A 26,090-nucleotide genomic window follows, 5' to 3' on the forward strand; every position below is an offset into this window, starting at 1 on the left:
AAAAAAAAAAAAAAAAAAAAAAAAAAACAAAAACAGGGGACTGTTGGGTCTGAGGGTTCAGGGAGAAATAAATTCTAGAGGAAGTGATAATGAAGGTTAAATTTAAAAGTTGAGTAAGAGTTAACTGCATGAACACAGAGTGAGGGCAATTTCTAGGAAACAGTAATATCTGTCCAGAAGGTGAGAACAGCTTTTCTTCAATCTCCTAAAGTGGAAAGATACATGATTTATTTGAAGACTTAGAAGAATGAGGGAGTGGCAGCAGATGAGACTATAGAAGGTGTGAGGGACCACTTGAGGATTGCTGCTGTCCCCTTTCAAGCAGTGGTCAGCCATTTAAAGATTTGAGGTCAAAGAGCGCCACAATCAGGTTTATGTTTTAAAAGATCCTGTAACTTAGTAATTCTTAAGTCTGGCTCACATTGGAATCATCTGAGGGGATTAAAAAATACTGTTGCCGGCCGGGCGCGGTGGCTCAAGCCTGTAATCCCAGCACTTTGGGAGGCCGAGGCGGGCGGATCACGAGGTCAGGAGATCGAGACCATCCTGGCTAACATGGTGAAACCCCGTCTCTACTAAAAATACAAAAAACTAGCCGGGCGTGGTGGCGGGCGCCTGTAGTCCCAGCTACTCGGAGGCTGAGGCAGGAGAATGGCCTGAACCTGGGAGGCGGAGCTTGCAGTGAGCCGAGATCGCGCCACTGCACTCCAGCCTGGGTGACACAGCGCGAGACTCCGTCTCGAAAAAAAAAAAAAAAAAAAAACTGTTGCCTGGTGGCCATCTGATTCTAATAGAATAAAAACCTCTGGGGTGGGACCCTGGCGCTACTCAGCTTAAAAGCTACCCCAGGTGATTCTAACATAAATCTAGGCTTGAAAATCATCGACGTAAATAGTGTGGGAGATGAGGTTAGAACTAGCATCTGTCATAGAGTGGGCCACACTGACATGACTCAGTATAACTCCAGGTTCTTGCCTCTAAACCTAACACGTTCATGGATTGCATCAACAGAAGTATAGCTTCTGAATGAGAGAGGGAGTTCTTCCTGCTCTCTTTGCGTTAGACCCAGTGTACCTGCAAAGTTTGTTCACTTCTCAGCACCACACTCAAGGAGGAAATTAAGGAAACTGAAATATTCCCAGAAAAAAAAGCCATCCAGGTGACAAAGGGAATCTAAACCACAAAGGAGAGAAGTAGTTCAGTAGCTCCAGATATGTTTAATCTACAGTCAAAATATCCTTTGAAAAGGATAATGTAGGAATCTCAGTTTTCAAGTAAGTCAAAAGATGTTATTTATTCAATGGGCAAAAATGAGGGTCTACTATATACCCATCCTAGACATTGGAAAAATGGCAGAAAAATGAAGTAGACAAAAATCCTTGCCCTCATGGAGCTTATGTTCAAGTGAAGATTGAAGTTTTCTGGTTCATATGATCTTCAATATCATAATTTTTAACCGACTTCTGTGATTAGCAACTATAGAATATGTTATAGGGAGACATATTTTAGTTGTAATTTTAGAACATTAAAAGTGGAAATCTGTGAGAAGCAAAGAGGTCACCATGTATGGAAGGATTCTAGCAGGAACAGCCATTGCAGAAGGGATTCAGGAATCTAATGGTAAGAATAAAAAGTGTAATAGGAAGCAGACTGATGAGGAGTCCTTTGCAAAACTGAGAACCAAGTAGTCCTATCGTATTGAATACTAGCAGTGCTTACATAGTTTGAGCATTTACTGTGTGCCATGCATTTTGCTAAGTGCTTATCACACAATATCTCACGTAGTACTCATAACACTCATATAGGTGGAAAGAATAAAACTGTCAAATTATAATTTTTAAAAAGTTAAAAACGTGACATATAAATATGAAATGAATATGTCAGATATTTTACTTGACTCCTTAATTAGTAGGGGAATTGGTGTGATGGTAAGACTGGTTCCAAGAACATTTGAAGAGCTCAGTATTTATAGGTTTGTTAACAAAGGGATGCTAGCAGAGATTGCTATGTTAGAAACAATACTGGTAATGTCCTGGAGGGCAATAAATCATCACATTTGAGGTTATTTTCTCTACTGGAAAGAAATTATTTGCATCTTTATCAGATAAAAGTCTCCAAGTTAACATGTACCTGTAATAAATCTGGAAACGTTTTTCAACAGCAAACTAAGTTCAACAAATGACATTCCCTTTAAATACTTCTTGAGAGGGCCTGTTAAACAATTCCCACGTATGATATTGGGAAAAAAAAAAGACTACGTTTTGGCTTTATTTTTCAAGTTTTGCATAACGTTTCTTAACCTTAGAAGAATTAATACATTTTCAGGATTTTCTAGCTAGCAGTAATAAAGCTGGGTTTCAAACTGAGATCTCTCCAGATGCCCACACTGAAATGAGACACGTAACAAGTCTTTGGGGAGACATGAGGGCAGGATCTTGTGAATCCTATCAGCATTGTTTGATTAGGGCTATAAGCATCAGCTTGAGTTTTTTTTTTTAATTGATTACCAGAACATTCCAAATTAACTTCAACTATTTAAAACTTATTTTTCCCCCAAAAGAAGCAGGGCATAAAACGTGAACAATAAACAATAAGCGGTTCATTAGCCATTTGCTACCACTGGCTCTAAGACAAAAGCTGTGGAACCCCATGTAGAAATCTGATTCTTTAGAATTTGTAGCAGCCATTTTCTCCGAAAGATTTCTTCCTCAACTTGTTGAATTTTATTTTGCTGTTGTTGTTCATTTAGGACTTTGCCGTTTCCAAACATGGACATTGTAATTGTTTTTTTTTTTTAACATATCACAACTAAGTATTTATTATACTGTTTAAGGGAAGCAATTGCAGTAGTATTTCAGAAGCTATATCTTTTTTTAAATGCAATATATGCTCATAAACTCTAAACAGTATTTTAAAATATACAATCTCTGCAAAAGAAAATATTCAACTAAAGATAGATAACTTTTAGTATAAGCAAAATGTCACAAGATTTTAAAATTAAAGTCATCAGATTTTTCACAGCACATTGTACAGAAAATTTGCAAGCTTCCTGTACGGAACAGTATAATCTTTACTCTTGAGCGAGTCGCTCAATAACACGCCGGTAATCTTCCACTAGTTCCTGAAAACTCTCTTCCAGCTGTTCATGTTGCATGCTTATTTCTATTTGGTTCATCTGGTTTGTCAGTTCTTCTGGTCTGAGACATTTTCTCATCTTAGCAAGATCTCTCTGCTTTTTCTTATATGGGCTAATTAGTCTTCTTTTAATATCCAGTCTATAGCTTCTGTATTGTTCAGCATCACTCATGTCAGTTACTAGTAGTCGAAGAATTTCATAAACCCTTCTAGCATGTTGCTTATTTATTTTGAACTTCTGTTGTGCCTCTATTGCCATATCTTCATTGAATCCTTGCATTAATTTTTCCCGGGAAAAACAGGGCAAATCTTGACAAAGCTTCACAAGCACAAAGTCTGGTAATTTCACATAGCTTTTGGATGGATCTTCCGCTGTAATATCAAGAACTGTAGGAAATTCAGTGTAGTATCTATGAACTGTGACATTGTAATTGTTAATAGTCTTCTATTTATAGAATGATAATTTTGAGCTCTTAAGGTATAAAGAGAAAGGCCAGTTCTCTAGAATGACACTTTGTTCAGCCTCGTGTAACTGACTGCAGATTTGATCTTGCTGTTTTTCTTTTCTGTGAGTTAATCTCAAGGAAAGACTTCAGTGTTATGTTTAGGGAATAAATGGAAAATAGCGGTGTGGCTGGCTTAATGTTCCAATAAGGCTTCAGGACAGTTCTCCAAGTTTAAGGTGATAGGCCCCTATTACATAAAGTTAAAGCAGCAGAAAACTAGTCACTCAAATACTTTATTCTAGAACTCACACTAGATGGGAGAGTACAACTTTGCTTTTAGGTTAGAGAAAAGGTTTGGCTTTTGCTCCATTAAAAAAAAAAACCAAAATGTATTTATAGGCAGTCATAAACGCTTTACACAGATTATCTCACTGAATCCTTAACAATTCTGTCGATAGATTCTATTATTGTTCCCATTTCACAGATGAGGAAACAGATCGAGAGAGGTTAAGCAAGTTGACAAGGGTTTATAGCCAGTAAGATGCAGAGCTATGATTAGACCCAGGCTATCTGATTAGAAGGCTAGATGATATCACCTTCCCAAATTATGCTGCAGTAGAGAAAGCACACAGAAAAAGAGAGCACCAATCCCATTTCCAGCTTCAGCTCTGGTATTAACTGTCTTTCAAACCCTGCACAAGTCATCTCATTTGTCTGGGCCTCTACTTCCCTCTGTAAAATGAAGGGTAGAAACAATTTGGATTGGATGATCTCTGGAGTGTCTTCCAACTCCAAAGATCTGATTCTGTAATTGCATCTTGGCCTTAGATGTGCACACACACCTCCCCACACTGCCCCCCCACCCCACTACTTGCCGAGGTGAAAATCTAATCCTGCTGAAAGCACCCACTGTAATTTGATGCTAAACTCAAGACCCCTGAATCCTATTACTTACAACATCCCCTCAAGAACATACAACAGTTAAACTCTGGCAAGCCAGTTCTTTAGAATAAGTTGCCAATGGGATGTGATTTTTGGAAGTAAAATGTTAATAGCAAAACAGAAAAAAGAAACAGTTCAAAACAAATGTTCCTGTCTCTTTAAATCACCTCTTTTCTATAATGTTACCTTGACAACTTAGTCTGGCTCTTTAGATATGGGGGTTTTTCAGTGTGGGAGACGAGGGGTGTCCTCCTCCTGTTTTGAGGTTGCATGGAAAGGGAAAATGTCAAAGGCAGAGCACCAAATCCAGCAGAATGTACACAGGGCATCATGAGGGAGTGTCATCCAGAAATACTCACAGGTGCACAGAATTAGGACGCATTCTGATTCAAAGTACATTCTTTTCTGTTTTCCATAACCATAACACACATTGCAACAGCCTATAAAATGTTACATTTTTGGACCAGCACTTTTACAGAGCAGAGAGCAACAAAAGTGCCTGAAAAATAATTGCATTATTTTTAGTTGCTGTAGCAAAAGATGTACATATCGGGTTGAGGGGACAGCTCCGAAGAACTGTACCAGTGTGGAAATGCTAAAAATATTGCTCCCCCTCCAGCAATTGAAATTTTGAGCAAAGACTTAGGAAGCGGCAGGTAGGGAGATCAAATTAGCATTTACATCTCTCAGCTGTAATAAGCTTGTTATCAGGACTGGCAAGAGCTCAGGGGGCTGACAGGGGTCAGCTGGGGAATCAAGGGTAAGGAGCAAGTGAAAAAGGAGCAGTGTTGAGCAGAAGAAAGAGAGGACTTATCTCCAGTATCTAGCACTACAGAGCAGAGGCTGTGTGGAGAATGGCTGAAAAATCAGAATTGGTTGTAGAAGCAGTTTTCTTTCTGGTTGTGAGTATGAGCCCGGCAGACACCGTGAGCGCTGTTGCAGGGGAGTGAGCCGGTGCTTGACACATGTGTTTCCCATTGATAACTGGAGACAGCCCAGTAGCTGTGAGTGGGTCTGACAAAGTCATATTGAAGTACGGAGTACAGTTTCAAAGCAGTCAGAAAAAGAACGGGAATGCTGTTCAGGAAATTCTTCAGGCATGGGCAGGGACTTGGCTGCAGTTCTGCAGTTGGAAAATCTGACTGGGGCAGCTTCTGAGCACAGGCTGGGCCTGCTCACACTCAGCGGGCCGAGTGGCCACCTCCTTCAGAGCTGCTCAGCACGCCCTGGGATCACGGGCGGTTTTCATCCCCCGGTTTGTGAAACGGACAAGAGAGGTAGGGTACTGTTCAGTTCTTGCGTTTGCACGCGTCTGTTCACTTTCTAAGCTGTCTGCCTGCTATGTTTGCAGCCACTCCGAGTTTTTAGTGTGTGCATGTGTGTGTGTGTGAATTAGCAAGTTAGAACTTGGTCATGTAAACAATTGGCGTGGGGCTCCAATCTGTGCGTTTCCCCCTTTAAGGTCTGATTTTCAGCAGGGCAGAGACTTTTTTTGAAAGTTAGGATTTAGCTGGCAACATTATTGTGTAAAGAGAAGTATGTGAATTCCTTATGTTGTCACCCTGCTCCAACCATCTGTAACTTTTCCTTTCTGCGTGGAAGGGCCGTTCACTGGCAAGGAAGATAATTTTAGATGAAACTGTGTGCTTTGCTTCACAAGAGTTTTAACGGGGAGGTTTTTTGTTGTTGTTGTTGTTTTTTTTTTACATAGCAGAAAATGGCTCTCATTTAGGAGGGAATCAGAGTTTGAAGTTTCTACGTTGGATGACACTTTCAGAGTGTCGAAACAGATATGTGTGTATGGATTTCTAAAATCTTTTCTATAGGAGTTTGACTGTCATCTGGGATTTGACTGTCAGTGATATATTTGCCTAGAAGTATGCTGGATCAACGTTTGTAATTCTGTTTCTATAATCATTTCTAATTTTCTCACTTGAAGTAATTTGCAGTTTTACTCTCAAAAATACTTCTGTATTTTAGGAAACATAGATAATAAAAAAGTAACAGAAAATGGCAGTTTACTCAAAATACTTCTTAAAGGACAGAGACATAATGGTGTGAATTTTATTTCATTGATTGCTTGGTCTTAGTTTGCACCTTACTGAAAAAGAGCTTTTTATAAAAATCAAAGTTTTGAAAATTTTCAGCACAACAGGGGTCTCAGTTTTCTTCCTCAGTTTTGGTGCTTCCTTATCAACTCTATTGCAATACAGATATTCTCTCATTGGAAAGCTATACCTTGTTTTAAGTACAGCATTTAGAAAACACACAGTACAACGTCATTGCATTTGAGAGACTGGTTCGGCCCAAAGCCAAGCTAAACCTTACAACTGCTTTACGATTACTAGTGCAGCAATCTGTGACAACATTGGTTGTTTCCGAAGGGGGCTTGGCGAAGAGTCTAGTTGGGGAGATGGGCGAATGAATGGAATCTTGGATACTTCTTGAGTAGCTGAGGAGTGACTAGACCTCTTAGGGTAGATCTCTGTGACAACAGGTGTGCATTTACTTGTTTCCTACAATCTTTAAACAAGTAGCTAATAGAAGAGCCTGAGGTTAATGCTGAAAGAAAAGTGGAGAGCCAGTGTTTCTCATTGCTTCTTCTGCATAGGACCTAGAATGAGAAGGCACACATTCTGTCCTATTGGTAGAAGGTCAGGATTTTCAGCCAGCAATTTTCTTTTTTCTTCCACAGTGTTGTACTTGGAGGAGGGACCTGGGATAGGACTGGTAGCAGGATATCTTTATTCTAAGAGATGGCTCATGAACATTTTCTTTTATTAATTTCATGTTTGTATTGGGGTGGTGTGGGGAGGGTTTGGGGACCTCAGGACTTGAGGAAAGGAAGGGGGTGTAGTTAGAAGTCAGGATGGACTGTGACCTTATTTTTTTTCTCCTAAAGTGCCTAATGAGTGAGAAAAATGCCAAGACAGATTAGGAACTGCCATGAACCACAGCCAAGCCCACTGCCAATGAAAAAGGGAGCCTTCCATGAGCTCGGGTGTCATACTCCTCTATATTTAGCATGCATCAAGCATTGAGCAGAAGAGGCGTGAAATAGCAACTCCAGGTTGCAGGATAATAAAGAGCAGTGCCTGAAACTTGGTAGAAACTCTATAGTTTCTCTCTTTTTTAGAAGTAAAGTAGGGAAAAGTCAAGCTCCCTTTGACATCTGAAGAGAAAAAGTAAGCAGCAGAAGGGAGAAGGATACAGAGGAAGAAATCCAGGGCAGAGGTGGAGGCAGTGAAGGGCGAGGAATGGCCACACCACAAACTGGGCAGTGAGAGTGGAGGGAGGTGCCCTCGGCACAGGAATGAAACACACATATTAGAAACAGCCAAAGCCACCAGGCACTGATTTGTTGGACTGAGAGTGTGCAGATACTCGGTGGCCTTGGTGAAGAGAATTGTTTTAGCCACTTCACCACAGGAGACTGCATGGTCAGCCTGCCCTGCCTTCTGGAAGTAATCAGAAAGCACATTTTGTAAGAATGGCATTGCCTGAGGGTTCAGATTTCCTAGGCAAGGAGGGGGCAGGCTCTTAAGGCCTTATTTTTAACCCATATTTGTTCCTTGCAGAGACATTACTGCCGGGAGTGTTGAGTGAAGGGACCAGGTGGAGATGGTGAGTAATTCCCGGGAGCAAAGCTTGTTCAAGGCCCTGCCCATGGTCATTTTATTATTAACATAAACTTTCGAAAGAGAGAACAAAGTGTTATATATGCCTTATCCTGATGAAGACATGTCTTTAATTTTACTTTTTTATTTTAAAAAATCTCCAGGCCGGGCACAGTGACTCATGCCTGTAATCCCAGAACTTTGGGAGGCCGAGGTGGGTGGATCACGAGGTCAGGAGATCGAGACCATCCTGGCTAACGTGGTGAAACCCCATCTATACTAAAAATACCAAAAATTAGCCAGTTGTGGTGGTGGGCACCTGTAGTCCCAGCTACTCGGGAGGCTGAGGCAGGAGAAAAGCGTGAACCCAGGAGGCGGAGCTTGCAGGAGCCGAGATGGCGCCACTGCACTCCAGCCTGGGTGACAGCAAGAGTCCATCTCAAAAAAAACTCCAAGGGCATATACTACATTGTTGATTGTACATGTGTTGAGCTTCCCAAATCCAAAAATCTGAACTCTGAAACGTTCCAAAGTTTAAAATTTTTTGAGCACTGACATGGTGCTCAAAGGAATTATTTATTGGAACATTTCAGATTTTGGATTTTCAGATTTGGAATGTTCAATTGTAAGTATAATGCAAATATTCCAAAATCCAAAAAATCTGACGTCAGAAACACTTCTGGTTTCAAGCATCTTGGATAGTTTCCTAAGCCACGTCTGAGGAACGTGCTGGTACTAGGAGCAGAAGTGGGGTTGAGAGAGGGAGGAAAGGTAGAGGTGGTCAGAAATCTTAGCTCAGGTTTGGCTCCATTCATCTTCAGATCTCAGATTTCCCATCTGTAAGATGATCTGATACCTCTGAATTGTTTTCTGTTTTCACAACCTATGATTTTTGTAATTCTGAGGCTCTTCCTTTTCTTTAAGAATAACTCTTAGTCTGTCTCCCTTAAGGGTGGGCATCTTGAGTCATTTCACCCATTTCTCCAACTTTTGCTGCTCTCTTTCTTTACTCTTCTCTGCACATATTTCAGTGAGCCTTCTCCTGACAAAAACTATGGCTCATTGAACTCAACTTAGTCATCTGAACAATGCACATCCATGGTAAGGACTTCACACATCTGTTAACCAAAAAGGAAGAGGGTGATTGTAGGGAGAGGAAGCACAGCAAGAAAGAAAAAAAAAACGGAAGGGGGTATCATCTTGCTGTGGAAGAAAAGTGGTTATATTGTGAACTGAGCTCAGGGTCTGCCTCAAACGCAGACTGGGGTCCTGGCTGTGTGGCCGTAGGCAAGTTACATCATCTCCAAAATGTGTCCCGATTTCCTAATGTCTAAAATAGACATGACAATAGTATCTGCCTCATAGTGTGTTGTGAGATTGTACAGATAATGCACTTAGCATTGTCCTTTGCACACAGTAAGCACTTAAATATGTCAAATATATTAATACATATAGTTAAGATGAACTGAGATAGCACCAGGCAAATCGACAAAGAGTGAAGAAGGTAGATCGAGGTAAAAATGAAGAGTTCAGACAATCAACAAAGGAGAGGATGTTTTACTCTGAATTGTCTGGGTTACTTTTCCTATGTTGCCCAAATTTCTCTAGAGATTCCACATTTCCCTTTGTTTCACTTTTCTTGCCACACAAAAAGGTCTTCATTATTGTTTCAAATTCCTGTTGCAGAGTGTGAACTGCCTCATATAAAGGAAACCGTGTAAGCTGTAACCTCTGACCTGCCTCTCAGACAGGTCTGTAGGACTGGGGAGGAGCATGTCACCATGGTTCACTTAGTGTATAAATCCTGTGAGATTGGTTTGCTAAGAAAGCTTTGTTGGAGGTTGTATTAATGGAGCTCAGGATGTGTAGGAGGATATGGATGCAATCACTTTATTCTTCTTTTTCCCCGATAAAGCAATGGCACCTATTAGAGCAAGCACAATTCCCTGATAAAAACTATATTACCAGGGATTAGAAACTCCCTCCTTGCTCAGACCACTTTTCCTTGCCAGTGTGATAGGATCAGACTGTCTTGTGAGCACCTTGACTTCCAAATAATATATTGTGAATGCCTGGAAACCCTGCTGTTACTTGCTGGAGTTGACGTATTCAGCCACCGAAACTATTCTTTGAGTTCAGAGTAAATAAATATCAGGGTAAGCTCCTCTCTCTAAACGAATCACTCGACAAGATCTTGTACTAACCCTCATTGGGGTTGTGGTATTGGCACTGCGTATTCAATGAAAGAAGATTGCTCCAGGGTAAGGACAGCGGGGAACAGAGCCACACTGTGTTCCTTTCATTCCTATTATTTCCTATGGTTGACTTCTCTTCTCTCTCATGTTCTATAATCTTTCTAGCCCTTTCCCTCTATTTCTTTATTGGATTCCATTCACCCTCGCAAGTTTCTTTTTGTTATTTGTTCAGTGTGTGTTTACCAAAGTACTTATCTGCTTCCCTCAGGGGTCAGGAATATTGATAATAGGCCAGTGTCTGGACAGCATAATTTTTACCAGGCAATGAGAAAGATTAACTCCTAACATTGGCTGAGACCTTCAAAAGTTTGTGTCCCCACCCCCCATCTCGGATGTTTCCAGGCTGCTGATCCAAACAGCAGGTCATAAGCCTGCAACCCAAAGACTTGGACTGTGGGTACATTTTGACTCACCAAGTGTTTGTTTGTTTGTTTGTTTTAATTGACTTAGTTACCAAACATTTAAACATCCTAAGATATCATGATGTCAATCTTCTAGAAAAAGCTGAAGATGACAGGCATTCCCTGTGTAATTTCTTGGGCACAGTGGCTGGTGGGCTGTGGTCAGCTCCTGTTCTTTTGAGAGGACATATGCCCACCTCATTCATTGACCCCACCATCTGACCTGTACATGTTTACATTTGTCTGCTCTATTTTTCTAAGTAGAGTTTCTCAACTGATCCAAAGAAAGTAGACAGTGATTTGAGTGACCGTGTTCTCTGTTTTCTCAAGGGTGGTGTATATCCTAGATGCATGGGAGAGAAGTTAGGGCATAATTAAGTTGTGGCTTCATTCTCTCAGAGAACACTATTGAGATGGTCTAAGTCTGTGTTGAGCAGAGTTGCAGGAGGACAGTATGGTGGCCGAGAATCCAGGCCTCAAAGTTAGAACCACCTCATCGGATTATAGCTAAGACTGAAAACATTAAATGTGGTAGAAATCAGAACAGTCACTGCCTCTGGGGATGGGAATTGATTAAGAGGAGGAACAAAGGAATTTTCTCGGGTGATAGAAACGTTCCCTCTCCTGTTTGAATATTGTTCCCAAAGATGTTCAGACTTGTAAAACTCATTGGGTTATGTAGCTAATATCTGTTTATTTTACTAGAAGTAAACTATACCTCAATAGACATACATACGTATATACATATCTACATGAAAGCATGCAAAGTGCTTAGAAAAATGCATGCTGTTTAGCTATTTTTATCATGCTTGTTTCCAGAAACTTTGATTAAAAAACAAACAAACATAAAATGACCAAAAATGAGATGAGCATTTCCTTTCAGACCACAGGTTTCATTGCAAGCATTTGAGAGCACAGGTAATAGCTAAAGATTCTTGCCAAACATAATTGTCAAGGGAGAATCTACTGGATCAATTCTAATTTTATGAAACTATTGAATCACTATAGAAGGATGTGCCTAATTTGTTGTAACTGCTTTTCATGATGCTGTAAAAATGTATAGGTTTTAGAGACATATCAAGCATGGTTTATGACCTGGGACACAACACCTGTACTTAGAGTAACTTGCACTCTGGCTGGAATACAGTAGTCACTCAATAGGTATTCAATAATGTGTCTTAAAATCAATATCCGTATTGAAAACTTCTAGCTAATACAGTCACAAAAATATTGTTTTCATTAGTAATCACATTGTTATAATCAATTATTCACATCTATCTAGAAGCATTGAATATAAGAAATGAACGAACAGATTTTCCAGCCAAACGCTCTGGGTTCAAATGCTTGCTATGCCTTTAACAAGCAAAGAGATTTGGGGTAGATTACTTAACCACTCTTTCTCATTGGCTCAACTGTAAAATAGAAATGATTGTGAGACAGGTTATATGTCTGTGAGGATTAAATACATGTAGAACAATTATATGTCTGTGAGGATTAAATACATGTAGAACAATGTAGAACAATGACTAGTACATAGTACCATTATACAAGTGTTTGTCATTTATGTGTGCTTTCTTTATGTTAGAAAAGTGATTTTTTTTTATTTTATTATTTTATTATTTTTTTTTTTTGCAATTTGTCTCTAAGTATTGCTCAAAAAATCTGTGTGTAGATGGTTGGTGAAAGTAATGTGAAACCAGGAGTTCAAGCGGAAAAGACAGAAACCTGGAATTTATGGGAAACATTGGTTTTCAGTTTAGCTGACTTTGGTTTTGTTACTGCCTTACTCTGTGACCTTGATTAAGTCACTTCACCTCCCTGAACCTTGTTTTACCATCTGTTAAATAAGGATTTGGATTTTATATTGTCCATGTTCCCTTTAGGCCTTGTGTGTCACTCTCTGATCTCAAGTGTTTGAGTCATGTTCATTATTATTTTATTACACAGCTTGGTCCCCAAGCCACAGAAGAGCTGTAGTTGCTTGACTCCTATTGTCATTATCTGGTTCTGGTGGGAATCATCCATGGGGTTCTAGAAAGCACCGACCTTGTACAACACCAAGTAGCTGGTTTGCTGAGAGTATCTGCCACTACTATTAAGAAAGCTAACCATAGAAGTGGCCATGATGGGGTAGACATAGCATCCTTTCCATATGAAAATGGCATCATTATATCTGTGATCAGATGTTTGAGATTATTTTTCCTGCCCAAAGGCATTCAGTTCACATATTCTTTTCTGGTCCTCACCTTGCAACATCAAGGATCAGGCTAGTTTTATGTAGAGCCAAACCTTCAACAATTCTTGCAATGCCTTCAAGTCTTTGTTCAACTATAGCCTTTTCCATGAGGTCAACCTTTCCTATGCTTTTAAATATTGAGCCTGCTGTATTCCCCAACCCCTGGTACTGCTGGTCTATTTTGTGTGTGTGTGTGTGTGTGTTTTTTTTTTTTTTTTTTTTTTTAGGAGGTGGGACTTTTCCTCATAGCATTCATCTCCTTGTGACATAAGTATAATATTCTCTGGTGTTTATGTTTGTTTTCTGTCTCCCCATCACTACCTCTTTCCACCGCTATCAGAGCAGAACTCTTTGTTCTTGCTCATTGATGTATCCCAGATGCCTTGAACAGCATCGGGAGGAACTGAAGGACAGTACATATTTGCAGGTAGTGGCAGTGTTTCAAATGCATTTCACACTGAATATGCATCTGTGGTAATTCTAAATACCTTACTTTGTATTCAGGAAAAGTTAAGTCTTTGCTTCAGCCTATGAGAAATGGAGAGAAAACCGGGCCTCAGTTTAAGTTCAGACCCTAACCAACTTACTAGCTAGGGGTCTTTGAGAATACTCTTGCATTCCTTAGGACCTTAGTTTCTTCATTTATGAAATAGTTTTAATTATATTGATCTCCCATAGTGTTGCAGGAATGTATGCCCTTGTGTATCTGCTAATTCCTGGTAGAAATATGCGTGTGTGTTTCACAAGTATATCTGCCTGTAAGCACCTCAACTAGTACCTCATACATCTGCATCATCTAGATCATGATGGAAATCATCATGTTCATAATGATGCTGAAATATCTTTTGGTTCATCAGAGATAAATATTTTAAACTTAAATACAAGGTATATTACAATTTGTGTGGCACTTTGATAATATTTATTTAAAAACTGTACATACACACTTTGACCTGGCAATCTGGTTTCTCAGGACTTGTCTGAGAGGCGTATTTGGACCTTTGTGAAATGTGTATGCTCTATGTCTATGGCTTTCAATAATACTTATATCCTAGAGTCTTAAAGATTCATGTCCCGAAGCCCAGTCTTCCTTCCCCTTGAAGTCCAAATTCGTTTCCAAGTGCCATCGTAGTGATCTTGTTTATCTGTCTCCTTATCACTACCTCTTCCACCTCTTTGGAATCTCATGTGCCTTCAACATTGACACACCTGTCTCTTCCCCCATCATTCACCTGCACACTCCATCCCCCTTCTGCCCTCCAAGCCTTCTATCCTCATGTTGTTCCCCATGGGGTACCCTTGTGCAACTGGCTGGTTATGCTGAAACGTTGGGGTTCTCCTTGAGTGCTGTCCTTTTCGACGCCTCTTGTCTCAAGCCACAGAGAATTCTATTAGCTCTGCTTTCCCACAAGATTCCAAAGACGGCAACTCCCCACCTTCTCACCCACCTGTCTGCAGGCCTGGGCCACTGTCACCTCTCTGAAGACGATTGCAGTAGTCACGGGCCCCTGTTCTCTACACTTCATTCTTGCTCCTACAGCCCATTCCCTAGAGAACACTAGAGTGATCCTGAAGTGAAAATCTGATCATGCCATTTCCATGCCTAGGTTCTGCAGTGGTTACTGTTGCTTTCTGTATCATACCTGAGGTTTTTACTGTGGGTCTAAGCTTCCACTTCTTTCCCCTTCTGCCTGTGCCCAGGCTTATTTTCAAACATCCTCCTCCGGTCCACTCTGATCTAGCCACACTGTCGTCCTCGCCTGCCGAGCGAGCTCCTGCCTCAGGGCCTTTGCACTTGCTGATCCAGTTTCCTCCGACTGAAATGTTTCCCCAGACATCCTCATGCTTTACTCTCTTGCTTCTTCTTGTTTCATTCTCAGATCTCTCTGGATGGACAGGATTTCCCCAACCATCCCTTAAACAGGAGCTCCTTAACACCTCAGCACTGTTCCCTTCTGCTGCTTTCTATGTTTTCTTCACAAGACTGATTTCCAAGAACAAGTAGAAAAAGTCACATGTTCATTATGATAGGTAACAAAAAATGACTGGCAACAACCTCACTGTTTGTCTCTGAGCTGGTTAAGTTAAATATCATAGATCCATACCATTTAAAACAGTTTTTTTTTTTTTAAATTTTATGTTTTTATGGGACTATCACTTAGTTAAGTGGACCAAGTTAGATTTAGAACATTATGTAAAATATGCTCTTGTTTGTGTAAAAAAAAATATATAAACGTGCGCATGCACTGAACATCTATATTGAATAAAGCCTGAATATGTATTAAGCATTTCTATAAGGATAAGAAATAAGTTGATAATACTGGTTGCCTCAGTGCAGGGAGGCTGAAGGTATGAATGAGAGAATTGTTTAACTGCATGTTCTTTGATTCTTTTAAATACATGCACTTGTTGAATTTGTGAGGTATTACATATTTTAGCTAAGAATTGGAATGTATAACTATTAAGTTAATCTGAATATTTGTATAAAAAGAAACTGCCATTCCGCCATTCCCGGGCTAGTTCACATAAATAGGTGCTTGCTTTTCTGGATGAATTTTGTAAGAAATGTTGTTACCTCAAAACTAAAAGTGATGAATTTGTTACCATTGTCTAAATTGTGCCAAACATTTGTGATCCAAGACTAATGCCTGATGTGGATGACCGAATAAAAAACCTTGAAAGCAAATAGTTTTAAATCAGAGACCTAAAAACTCATATGGCTAATGGATGAGTATTTCTGTACCAGGATGATCCAAAATGACTCAGATTCCACAACAAACTCTGGAAACTGTAATGAGTCTTTGAGGGAACCTATGCCTACTATTTATATAAACTGGTTAAATTTCATAGTTACATAATTCATGTTTACTTTTAAATTCACCAAATTTTAACCTGTAGCATCACCAAAAAAAATAAAAACTTACTTGATTTGTATCACTTGTCTTATTCTTAAATTAGATAATGTAGCCATCAGTCTTGCTGTATTTTTCTCTACTCCTTGTTAGAACCTGGGAGGTGCCCCACCTCTTTCTACAAACTCACCTCTCACCCTCTCCTCTGAGCTCTTTGAATCCAACTCTTGAGCTTGAGTTCTTCAGGCCATAGTGCTTGCTCTGTCTTCTGCTGAAAGCTTGCCTCCACCCCCAGGTATCATCTTAATTGTCTCCTTATCAGAATGACCTTCCATAACCAGAGTGAATCACCTTCTATTCTCTCTTACAGGTACCTCTTTGTTTCTTCCTAGCACCTGACTTTAGTTCTAGGGGTTTCATTATTGTCCATTATTGTTTATTGTCCATCTCTCCTTAAAATATGAGCTTGATGAAAGCAGAATATGATCATTTTCATCCTTTTGAAGGCCTCTATCTCTAGGACCTACTGATGTATATAGTAGATATCAAAATACATAAATATTTTACTGTTGAAAAACAGATTGGGATTGGAATTTTTTTTTGAAGGTCAGCTCTGTACTTGGCCATGTCTCTCCCTGACAGTGCATAACTGAACAGAGAACTGCACTCATAGCACCCACCCCCATAAATTCCTTTATGGAACAAGAGATTATGAAGCCTTGTTCCATAATGTTGGACAAGCAGAGTCAAACATTAGTAAAATGCCTGCCAGTGCCCCTTCTTGTTCTCAGCTCTGCTTTATAGTAGAGTTGATCATGGCCTATACAATTTTACAGGCCCAAAAGAAAGATCATTAGGAAACTTGATGGCATGGATGTGTTTTTAGGAAGTTTACTGGGTTTTTTGTTGTTGTTGTTTGTTTGTTTGCAAATCGTCCCTGAAAACATAATGCATTTTTGCACAGCAAATGGGTAATGTAGATACTGTAACTATTTCCAGGGGGCAAAAAAGGAAAACATTTGTTGTTCTCCTGAAGAAGAGCCCTGTGGGAACAAAGATGCAAACAAAAAGTGACCACTTCAACAGTGTTAGACTAGAGTATGTGCTTAGCCTCACAAAGCGGACCAGTGGTGGATGCTCCTGCCCCCACGACCCTTTTTCATCCCTATATCTTCTCGATGACCTGTAAGAGGAACAATAATAGATTTTCACGGTAGCCATTTGAGTCTTACCAAGTATAGGAAGGAAAGTCGGCGTAGTATAAAATTAATACCACTTGAGTCTGATCAGAGCAGTTTCTCTGTTAAGATATTAAAGACTTGTGAAAGATGTCAGACTCATCACTTTGAAGCTCATGTAGCTTCCTTGATTAGATGGACAATGGCTACGTCCAGGTATCACGTAGGCTGGGCCTGGTTCAAAGATCTCTGTGACAACTTCACAGTGGGTGAGATTTGTATAAAGGTAGGAGGCTCCTCAGACTGGTGTTGAGCCCTGATGAGGCTACTGGAGATGGCTGTATAGTCATCACAGAGTCACTGAGGTGTTGGTGGTGGCTGAAGTTGTAGAAGTTACACAGGGCCACACAGCCTCAAAGGAGGTTCTTCACAAGCCCAAGTCCGAGTCAACCCTTGAGATTGCTACATTAAATTAATATCAAGCCTTGACTCTGTAATGCTATGCAATCCCAGGTAGGAACATTTGCAGTCCCAGGTTGGAACATTTGAATGCCTGAGACCATGAGGTTACAGCTCTCCAAAGTATGCTTTAGTAATAGGACCATTCAGAATGACCTTCTTGGGAAACTGTACGTCTAAAATATTTGACAACTATTTAATTAATTAATGATTGTGGGCAGTTATATTATATAACATTGTCTTGTCTTTTGGTAGTTTCTTCCTATCCAATGGTAAAACAATAGGAAGTTTTACTGTATTCATTCTTTGGGAAATATAATCCTCTTACATTTTGTGTGCAAGAAACAGATGATCCTTAAGTCAAATGGATTTGTTTATAAACAGGTCAGCACTGAAAATAGCCTTATGAAGGAGTAATGCTTTGGATTTAAGCCTGCTTAGCATTAGTATAATTGTATGTGTCTTTGGAAAAACAAAGTTGTATAAGTTTTTACTTCTTCTGATATAACTATTTACTGATTACTAGAGAATACACTTTACTGTTTAATGTTGGCTTGATTTTTATTCATTTATTCATTGAACAAATGTACATTCATTCATTCACTGAACAAATGTATTTGGCTAAAAAATACATTTGCTTTATTTCCTTTAAAACAAACATGACAATAAGGTGAATCACACAAATATTTGGATTTCACAGTTCAGATAAAGTTTATCTTTATACTGTAGTGTACTATTGTGCAATAGCATTATATCTAAAAATACACACCATAACTTAAAAATACCTTACTGCTAAAAACAACTGGGATAAGAAAAAGCTAAAAATATTAGGAAGACAAACAAGTTAACAACATGAATATGTACTTATAATGAGAAAGGAAATTAAATTATTAATTTTTAAAAGACATCACAAAATCAGAAAGGATAATATTGCTAATTAACTGCTTCATATACTTTTTCTGTACTTTTTGGTTGTATAGCCTTTAATTGTCTCTTCATATGACAATTATATGCCATCGTTACTTTCTGTATAGACAATGGAAAGATAATTATTTTTATGGCAATTTTGACAAAACTTTCAAAATACTGGTGGTTGTAACGTAGAATACACACAACTTTACACAGAGATATACATGGTATACATAACCTACAAACCCAAGTATTCTGGTTAATTTTATTTTCCATAATTCCCATACAAAATAAAACACATATGGAACATTTATGATTATGTATGACAAATTCAATATATTCTTGACAGATCATTTGTTTTGATGAGGCATCAATGACAGTTGAATTCTACATTTGAAATTTTACATATCTGATGATTATCAAATATACTTTTGACTAGCTTCTGTCTTTTCTACTACCCATGTATTTCTGGTGCTGGCCATTGTAGGTCATGTTTACATTGCATCGTGTCCTTTGGTCCTGTTCCTTCATGTCACCATGCTTGGTGAATTGGAGCTATGGGTGGAAGGAATTTTCCTAGAAGACATTCCTACACCAGGAGAGCTAGCAGTAATGTACCTCTACTGGGAAGTACTGCAAACCATGTAAATATATTCTGCATTCAAACTATATGAACCACTAAGCCAGCTTCTTCTTAGATCTCCAAAATGCATGTAAATCCTCCAGAGCTAACACGAGGGGAAGCCAGAGTAGAAAAAGATAGAGTTTAGCGAATTGCAATTAAAACATCTTTTAAAATTTAATATCTTTAAACAATTTTCTATCTTTTAAAATTTTTAACTTAAATTGTATGACCATTGTCATGTTTTACTGGGGCCTCTCCTGGGGCCTTCAAAGGCCTGGGGCCTGCCCGAGTGAGGAATTAAAATTTTCACTTCAATTCCCTGGACAGTAAATTTGTTCCAGGAAGGAATAAGAAGAATGATAGATTGGAGATTGTCATTCGTCTTTGTTTTTATCTTTCAACATGTTTTAATTTTTGATTAGAAAAATGAATGTACTCAGCATATCTAAATTTCCCTTTCCATGCAGGATTCTTTATAACAGATGTATCCATTACCGTATGTTTGCATGGAAAGGCCTCCTATTATAATTCTTTGTAGAAAAGTGTTCATCCCCTTCACTGTTTCTTTCTTATGTATTTTAATGAGTTGGAGACTGGAGTATTCTGTTTCATGGGACTCATTAAAGGGGGTGTGGTAGAGATGACATGCAATAAGTCACTATACCATGCAGCAAAAGATCCAAGTTATAATCCCTGCTCAGCTTCTAATTTGCTGTATGACTTGAAAGGGAGCTGCTTCCTCCGGGTCTTGAGTTTCACAGCTGGTCAATTTTGTGTTGGTCAAAATTAGTAGTTCCAGGAGCAAAGGATTCTGCGGAGATGCCTCAAGGGTAAGCAGACCCTGCTTTAAGCAGAGGAACTCTGCTTTTTTTTTTTTTTTTTTTTTTTGCTATTTTACACACTAGAGTTTCTTTCAAGACTTTGTCTTATAATGATTACCCTTTGAAAAATTGAAAGCCATTTTTTAGATGTCCCAACTGTTTAGAATCTCCTGGGAGATTTTTCACAATGTTTCACCCTGAGCTCCAGACTCTGATAATGGAGCTCAAAATCTGTACCATATTTGTTCAGTTTCTTTTGAGTTTTGATGCATAATTAGGGTTGAGTGGCATTATTCTAGACCAATGGCATGCAATCCTGTCGACTCTTAGAATTACCTGGGGAAGCTTTAATAAATACTGATGCCTGGGTGCTACCTCTGTGATTGTTACTTAACCTGAGTACAGATGTGTGTTTTTTAAATTTAATTTACTTATTTATTTTTTGAGACAAAGTCTTCACTCTGTTGCCCAGGCTGGAGTGCAGTGGTACAATCTTGGCTCACTGCAACCTCTGCCTCCCAGGTTGAAGCAATTCTCCCTGCCTCAGCCTCCTGAGTAGCTGGGATTTCAGGTGCCCGCCACCATGCCCAGCTAATTTTTGTAGTTTTAGTAGAAACGGAGTTTTACCATGTTGGCCAGGCTGGTCTCAAACTCCTGACCTCAAGCGATCTTCCTGTCTTGGCCTCTCAAAATGCTGGGATTACAGGTATGAGCCACCGTACCCAGCTGAGTACAAATGTTTTTAACAGCTCCATCAGTAACTCTGATGTATGTCCAGGGCTGAGAACCCTTAGTCAAAAAATCACTGCATTCTGCCAAGTTCTACCAGTATGTGTACAAAAACAAGAAATCACAAGCATGCTATCTATACCTCCATCCTCTTATAAACATTTATTGAACATGTCGTTTCCATTTTATAACTATGTTTATGTAATGACACCATCGGTTGGGTTGAATGACAGAGAAAAGTCAACTGGCATAGTAGCAATATCACCAGCTTCTGCACACTTATTTGTAAAGAATTTCTCACTGTTTCTCTTGCCTATGAGAATTCCAGATTATTGTTCAAGACCTCACCCTGCCATAAATCCTTTAGCCCTGAACAAGCAGGTTAACTTCTCTAATCCTAATTTGGCTCATTCACAATTAGTTGATAAATATCAAAGGAAATTGCACACGTGATTCTAAGATTCTGTGATCATTTTCTTATTTCACAGAATATGATTTGATAGAAAATAAAAATCTAATTTCTTTCAGGCTTATAAAGCATTCTTTTCACTTTTATTTGATCTTCATGTTTAAAAAGGCCAGTGATTGATGACTGTGTTGTGTTCCCATCTCCTTATAACACATCCCTGATCTGCAGAGGAATTATCAGAAGCTGAGATTTAAAACTGAGATCCTCTTACACCACAAAGCTCACTGCCTGGCTGAGAACCCAGTGCTTTGGGAGCCTGAAGTGAAAATTTGCAAGTATACAAACAAGAACCTGCCCATGGTATTTAGCTTGAACCTTTATATACCCCCAGACAGCAGCAGAGCTAGTAGCAGATGGGAAATCATTCATTGGGTCAGCATTTATGCATTCTGTTTTCCATTCAATCATTCCACACAAATATTCCAACATGTACTCATACTAGGTACTGATTTCGGCGCTAGGGTATGTGTTTCGAAAGAGACAGATGCCGTGTAGGCCTTCATGGAGCATTTCAGTTAGCCATAAGGAAGAATTCACTCAGTTTTTCAAATGGAATTCCACTGATGCCTAACGGCCATGAGTTCTCTATGGGATTTTTAGATTTTATGTGTCCATTTTAATGATTATCTAAAAACCAAAAAATAATCATATTCTGAACCATCTGGAAGATATCCTAATAACCAAGGATGTGATTTTAGCACCCTCATTTTGGTTTTCATTATGGCCACTTTGGCACCACATATTACTAATTTATTACTATTGGCTGAGAAGAAAATAAATGGAGTAGGTCTTATTTGTAGGGAATGCAGTGTGTTTACATGACAGCCAAATGTAGTAAAAATAAGGGCTGTACCATTATCTGAATGGAGATAGGCAGTGGGTTATCACATGGCTTATGACAGAGTAGAGATGCTGTGCTCAGGAGACCTTGTGCCAGAGCCCTTGGTACCACATTTATGTGATTTAGTTTAAGGCAAATCATCCTTTATAGTACTTTGTTATTTTCCAGTTTGAGTGATAGGTATTTTCTAGCTTCATTTATATTTAATTTTAAATTTTGTTTTGGTTTTAGAATTGGATAGAAGTGATATGTTTATCTACATTTGTGTTGGCACTTAATTAGTAATTCTAGGATAAAGATAATTTGTGTCAACAGCAGGGACTTGGGAAATCTTCCTTATTCTAAAGGGCATCAACATATTACTTTATAATATATTGACAAATATTTTTCTAATTTCTCTCTCTCTACTGTGCTTAGCATTTAACTAGTTCATCCTCTCATTAGCCTATGAACTAATGTTCACATTTTACTTGACTTTGACCCTCCTTTATGCTTCTTAAATAAGTTGCATAATGATTAGAATTGCCTACCTCAAAAAGACTAACTCAGTGGGTAGTTAGGTATTTACTAGACTATCACTTGTTGAAGATTCCCAAATCAAGTGGGATTCCAGCTGTGTGTCTGCAAGGACCCCTTTTAAATCGGAAATAGAGGAGCAGTCAAAGCTGCCACTGTTGCCACTGACTGGCAATACAGAATGATTGCATTCGAAATTTCTTAACCCCCCAAATAAACTGCCTGAATAATATTTTTATATGACTAAGGTGGACTGCTGGGGTTACCTTATTTTCTTCAGTCATTCTAAATTTTTCCTTCAGTTTGGTAGGTCTTTGAGCATCTCCACCACAAAGATGTTGGAATTCTGAGTTGGAATTTGGAAAACGGCCTCCTAGGAGTCCCTTTCTGCCCAGTATGTGTGTGGCTGTGGCTGTATCAGTGCACATCAGAAGTCATGGCTGTGTTAAATGAGAAGCCTCAAGCTAGCATCCAGAGAAGCCACTTCTGTCCATAGGAAACAGATTTTTAGAGTTGTCGGAGGGTGTAAATGTAGACAGCAGCCAGCCATATCTCTTCATCAGCTGATTTTTTTTTCCTTTATTTTTTTTCTCTTCTCTCAGCAGTTTAACGTGAGTGCTTCTGTCTCGCCTCATTTATTTCAGATGCCTCAGGAACAGTACACTCACCACCGGAGCACCATGCCCGGTTCCGAGGGGCCACAGGTGTACAAGGTGGGGATTTACGGCTGGCGGAAACGATGCCTGTATTTCTTTGTCCTGCTCCTCATGATTTTAATACTGGTGAACTTGGCCATGACCATCTGGATTCTCAAAGTCATGAACTTCACAATTGTAAGTAAAACCATCTAGGTTTGTTTAGCTCTCTTTGGGGAGGGGAAGCTTGGGGCAAGATGATGAAGGAATGTGGAAAAGTGATGTTATTACAGTAGGACTCAAAAGATCTGTAACCTCGTGTTTTGGTGAAAGAGCATTTCTGTTCAGATCAAATATGGGTATTGACTTCTATCTAATCTCAATTCTTCAGGGACTAGTAATCCAACTTAGAGATATTTCCCTCCTTTGGAATCTCCTGTGTGTTATCCCTCCATTTTAATAACAGTTTCTGTAGCCTGTAGCTTTCAAGCACTTTGATTAAATAATAAAGAAATAGAGAATAAATTCGAAGTATTAAGTTTTCACCAATTGTAGTGATTATAAAACGTTTTTTGAAGTAGAGAGTTGAAACATTTGAGTAAAATTGTACTGTGAGCATTATCTATCTAAAAATTTTAACTATTTATGCTTGATTATCCATCACTCTGGTTAGTTACGAATATCCTCAATTTTTCGGAGGATGATCCTCTTTGCCACTGGTCTGGGTAAGACAGAAATTAGAGGAATGTAGCTGTGGTTCATTTTTTTTTTTAAGAATTGAGGTTTATGTGTCTTCAGTAAAACTCTTGCTATTGGTGTTTGGGGTCCCTGTACGGACTGGACATTTACTGTTGTAGTTCAAATGAAAAAATCCTGGAAAAATGACTCTTGGAGTTATTTAGAGGTTTTATACCTAGAAATTCTGATCTATACTAGCAATGTAAGTAGTCTTAACTCATTAATGAGGAAATACTGGGCAGCAGTCTGCTGTATTGAGCATAACTTCCTTTCTTGTTCTGATGTCAAAAGTAAGTAATATAGATTGGCAATAAAAATAACTCCCAGGTCAGGCACATTGGCTCATGCCTAAATTCCAGCACTTTGGGAGACTGAGTCAGGAGGATCACTTGAGGCCAGGAGTTCAAGATCAGTCTGGGAAACATAGCAAGACCTCATCTTTGCAACCAAGCAACAAATAACAAACCAGAAAACAAACCACATCACAAACAAATAGGAAAACCCTCTTGTTTGGTAAATAAACATGACCTTTACAAAGTAACAGTAAAGTTTTCATGTGACAATCCCAAATATCATAGTGGATATTTGCGTTTTCTAAATTACAAAATTCATTTTTATCCTTGACAACCTATGCATAGTCACACTTTCTCGCCTTTGCTCATACATTTTCTTCTGTTTAGAGTGCTTTTCTCTGTCTTCCCTGTCTGGTAAAACTTGTCTTGATACACCTGTGGTTCCATTTATGTATCTCTTATTATATTTACCACTCCAGATAATAATTTTTACATGTATTTCCCAGACAAACTGAACTTTGAGAAAGGCAAAGGCTGCGTCTTTTCTGTGTGTGGCTTTGTCCATCACTCATGCTAGGGTTTCTTGGTGCTTGACTTAATTAGGACTCTATAAACCAAGGTTACAGATATTGCTTCAGGCCTCAGAATGGCTCACTTTTTAGTATTTGTGGTAAGAGTTAGGAAACTATAAAAACAAAAAAATTACCTTGATGTTACAAATTTCTATCTTGAGGGGAGAAAATAATTCAATTCTTTCTAAAAACATTTTCTTTATGTATGTATGTATTTATGTATAGTCAGGGTCTCACTTTTTCACGGAGGCTGGAGGACAGTGGTACGATCATAGCTCACTGCAGCCAGGGACTTCTGGGCTCAACCAATCCTCCCATCTCAATCTCCCAAGTAGCTAGAACTACAGACACACACCGTCATGCTTGACTAATTTTTAAATTGTTTATAGAGATAGGTGTCTCACTATGTGGCCCAGGCTGGTCTCAAACTCCTGGCCTCAAGCAGTTCTCCTACCTCAGCCTCCTACAGTGCTGGGATTAGAAGCATGAGATATCACGCCCAACTAAGAGTTCAGTTCTTTTAAAAAATGCAGAAAATCTTCTATATTGCAGTAGTAACTTTGGAAGATTATATGGTCAGTTTCCATGGGGTTGTAGGCATCCAAGGTAATAGTTCTAGAGTATTAGAGCACATTAGCTTCTGTTTCTGAGTTAGACTCAATCAATACTTCTCAACTTGGACTTTTTTTTTTTTTTTTTTTGAGATGGAGTCTCACTCTGTTGCCCAGGTTAGAGTGCAGTGGCACGATCTCGGCTCACTGCCAGCTCCCCCTCCCGGGTTCATGCCATTCTCCTGCCTCAGCCTCCTCAGTAGCTGGGACTACAGGCGTCTGCCACCACGTCCAGCTAATTTTTTTTTTTGTATTTTTAGTAGACATGGGGTTTCACCATGTTAGCCAGGATGGTCTTGATCTCCTGACCTCATAATTTGCCTACCTTGGCCTCCCAAAGTGCTGGGATTACAGATGTGAACCACCGCGCCCGGCCTGGACTTTACTTTCTTTAAAGACAAGCAGAATTCAGAGAAATGTTTAAGCAAGAGAGCAAGATGTAATCAGATTTACATTCTTGCATAGGTGAGGAAGCAATAGAATGGGGAAAGTTTGTTAGAGCTGAAGGCTCTGGAGGATGCCCTGGGTCCATTTGGCCTTAAGTCCCAGTGACCACGATTGCCATCTGTCGATGTGCATGTTCTGCAATGTTCTTAATTTGTATTTCAAAAACTTGTAAATTAGGAAAACTTCTCTGTTGTAATATTAAGGAGAATACTGAAGTTAGGACAGTAGCATGGACCTTGCATTTAAAGACATTTAAAAGATGGCATTGATATACCTTGACTTCTGGTTGAATGTAGAGTTGAGGGATCAGAAGACATTTTGGAAGATTTCTGGTTTTAGGATGATGAGATGGCTGGATAGTGGGGC

General features: G+C 39.2%; 1 protein-coding gene and 1 pseudogene across 4 annotated transcripts in view; one reads left to right on the top strand and one right to left on the bottom strand.

Annotated features, from left to right (window-relative positions):
- SGCD (sarcoglycan delta) overlaps positions 1 to 26,090 on the top strand; it is a 1,194,387-nt gene that overhangs the window by 599,562 nt on the left and 568,735 nt on the right. Inside the window, exons 1-3 of one of the 3 annotated variants that reach the window (XM_025388743.1) lie at positions 5,320 to 5,800; positions 8,102 to 8,147; positions 23,073 to 23,261. In XM_025388743.1, the coding sequence (XP_025244528.1) occupies positions 8,145 to 8,147; positions 23,073 to 23,261 (192 nt within the window). In that variant the 5' untranslated portion in view covers positions 5,320 to 5,800; positions 8,102 to 8,144. Of the gene's footprint in view, positions 1 to 5,313; positions 5,801 to 8,101; positions 8,148 to 23,072; positions 23,262 to 26,090 lie in introns of those variants that run through there. The other 2 variants (XM_025388744.1, XM_025388746.1) reach the window with 2 other exon arrangements.
- Positions 2,791 to 5,624, bottom strand: LOC112627097 (annotated as a pseudogene). The gene is made up of 2 exons (XR_003120015.1): positions 5,568 to 5,624; positions 2,791 to 3,580 (listed from the first exon to the last, which is right to left on the bottom strand). The product of XR_003120015.1 is annotated as a histone acetyltransferase type B catalytic subunit pseudogene (transcript).

This window comes from Theropithecus gelada, chromosome 6, assembly GCF_003255815.1.
Source record: "Theropithecus gelada isolate Dixy chromosome 6, Tgel_1.0, whole genome shotgun sequence".
Lineage (NCBI taxonomy): Eukaryota > Metazoa > Chordata > Mammalia > Primates > Cercopithecidae > Theropithecus > Theropithecus gelada.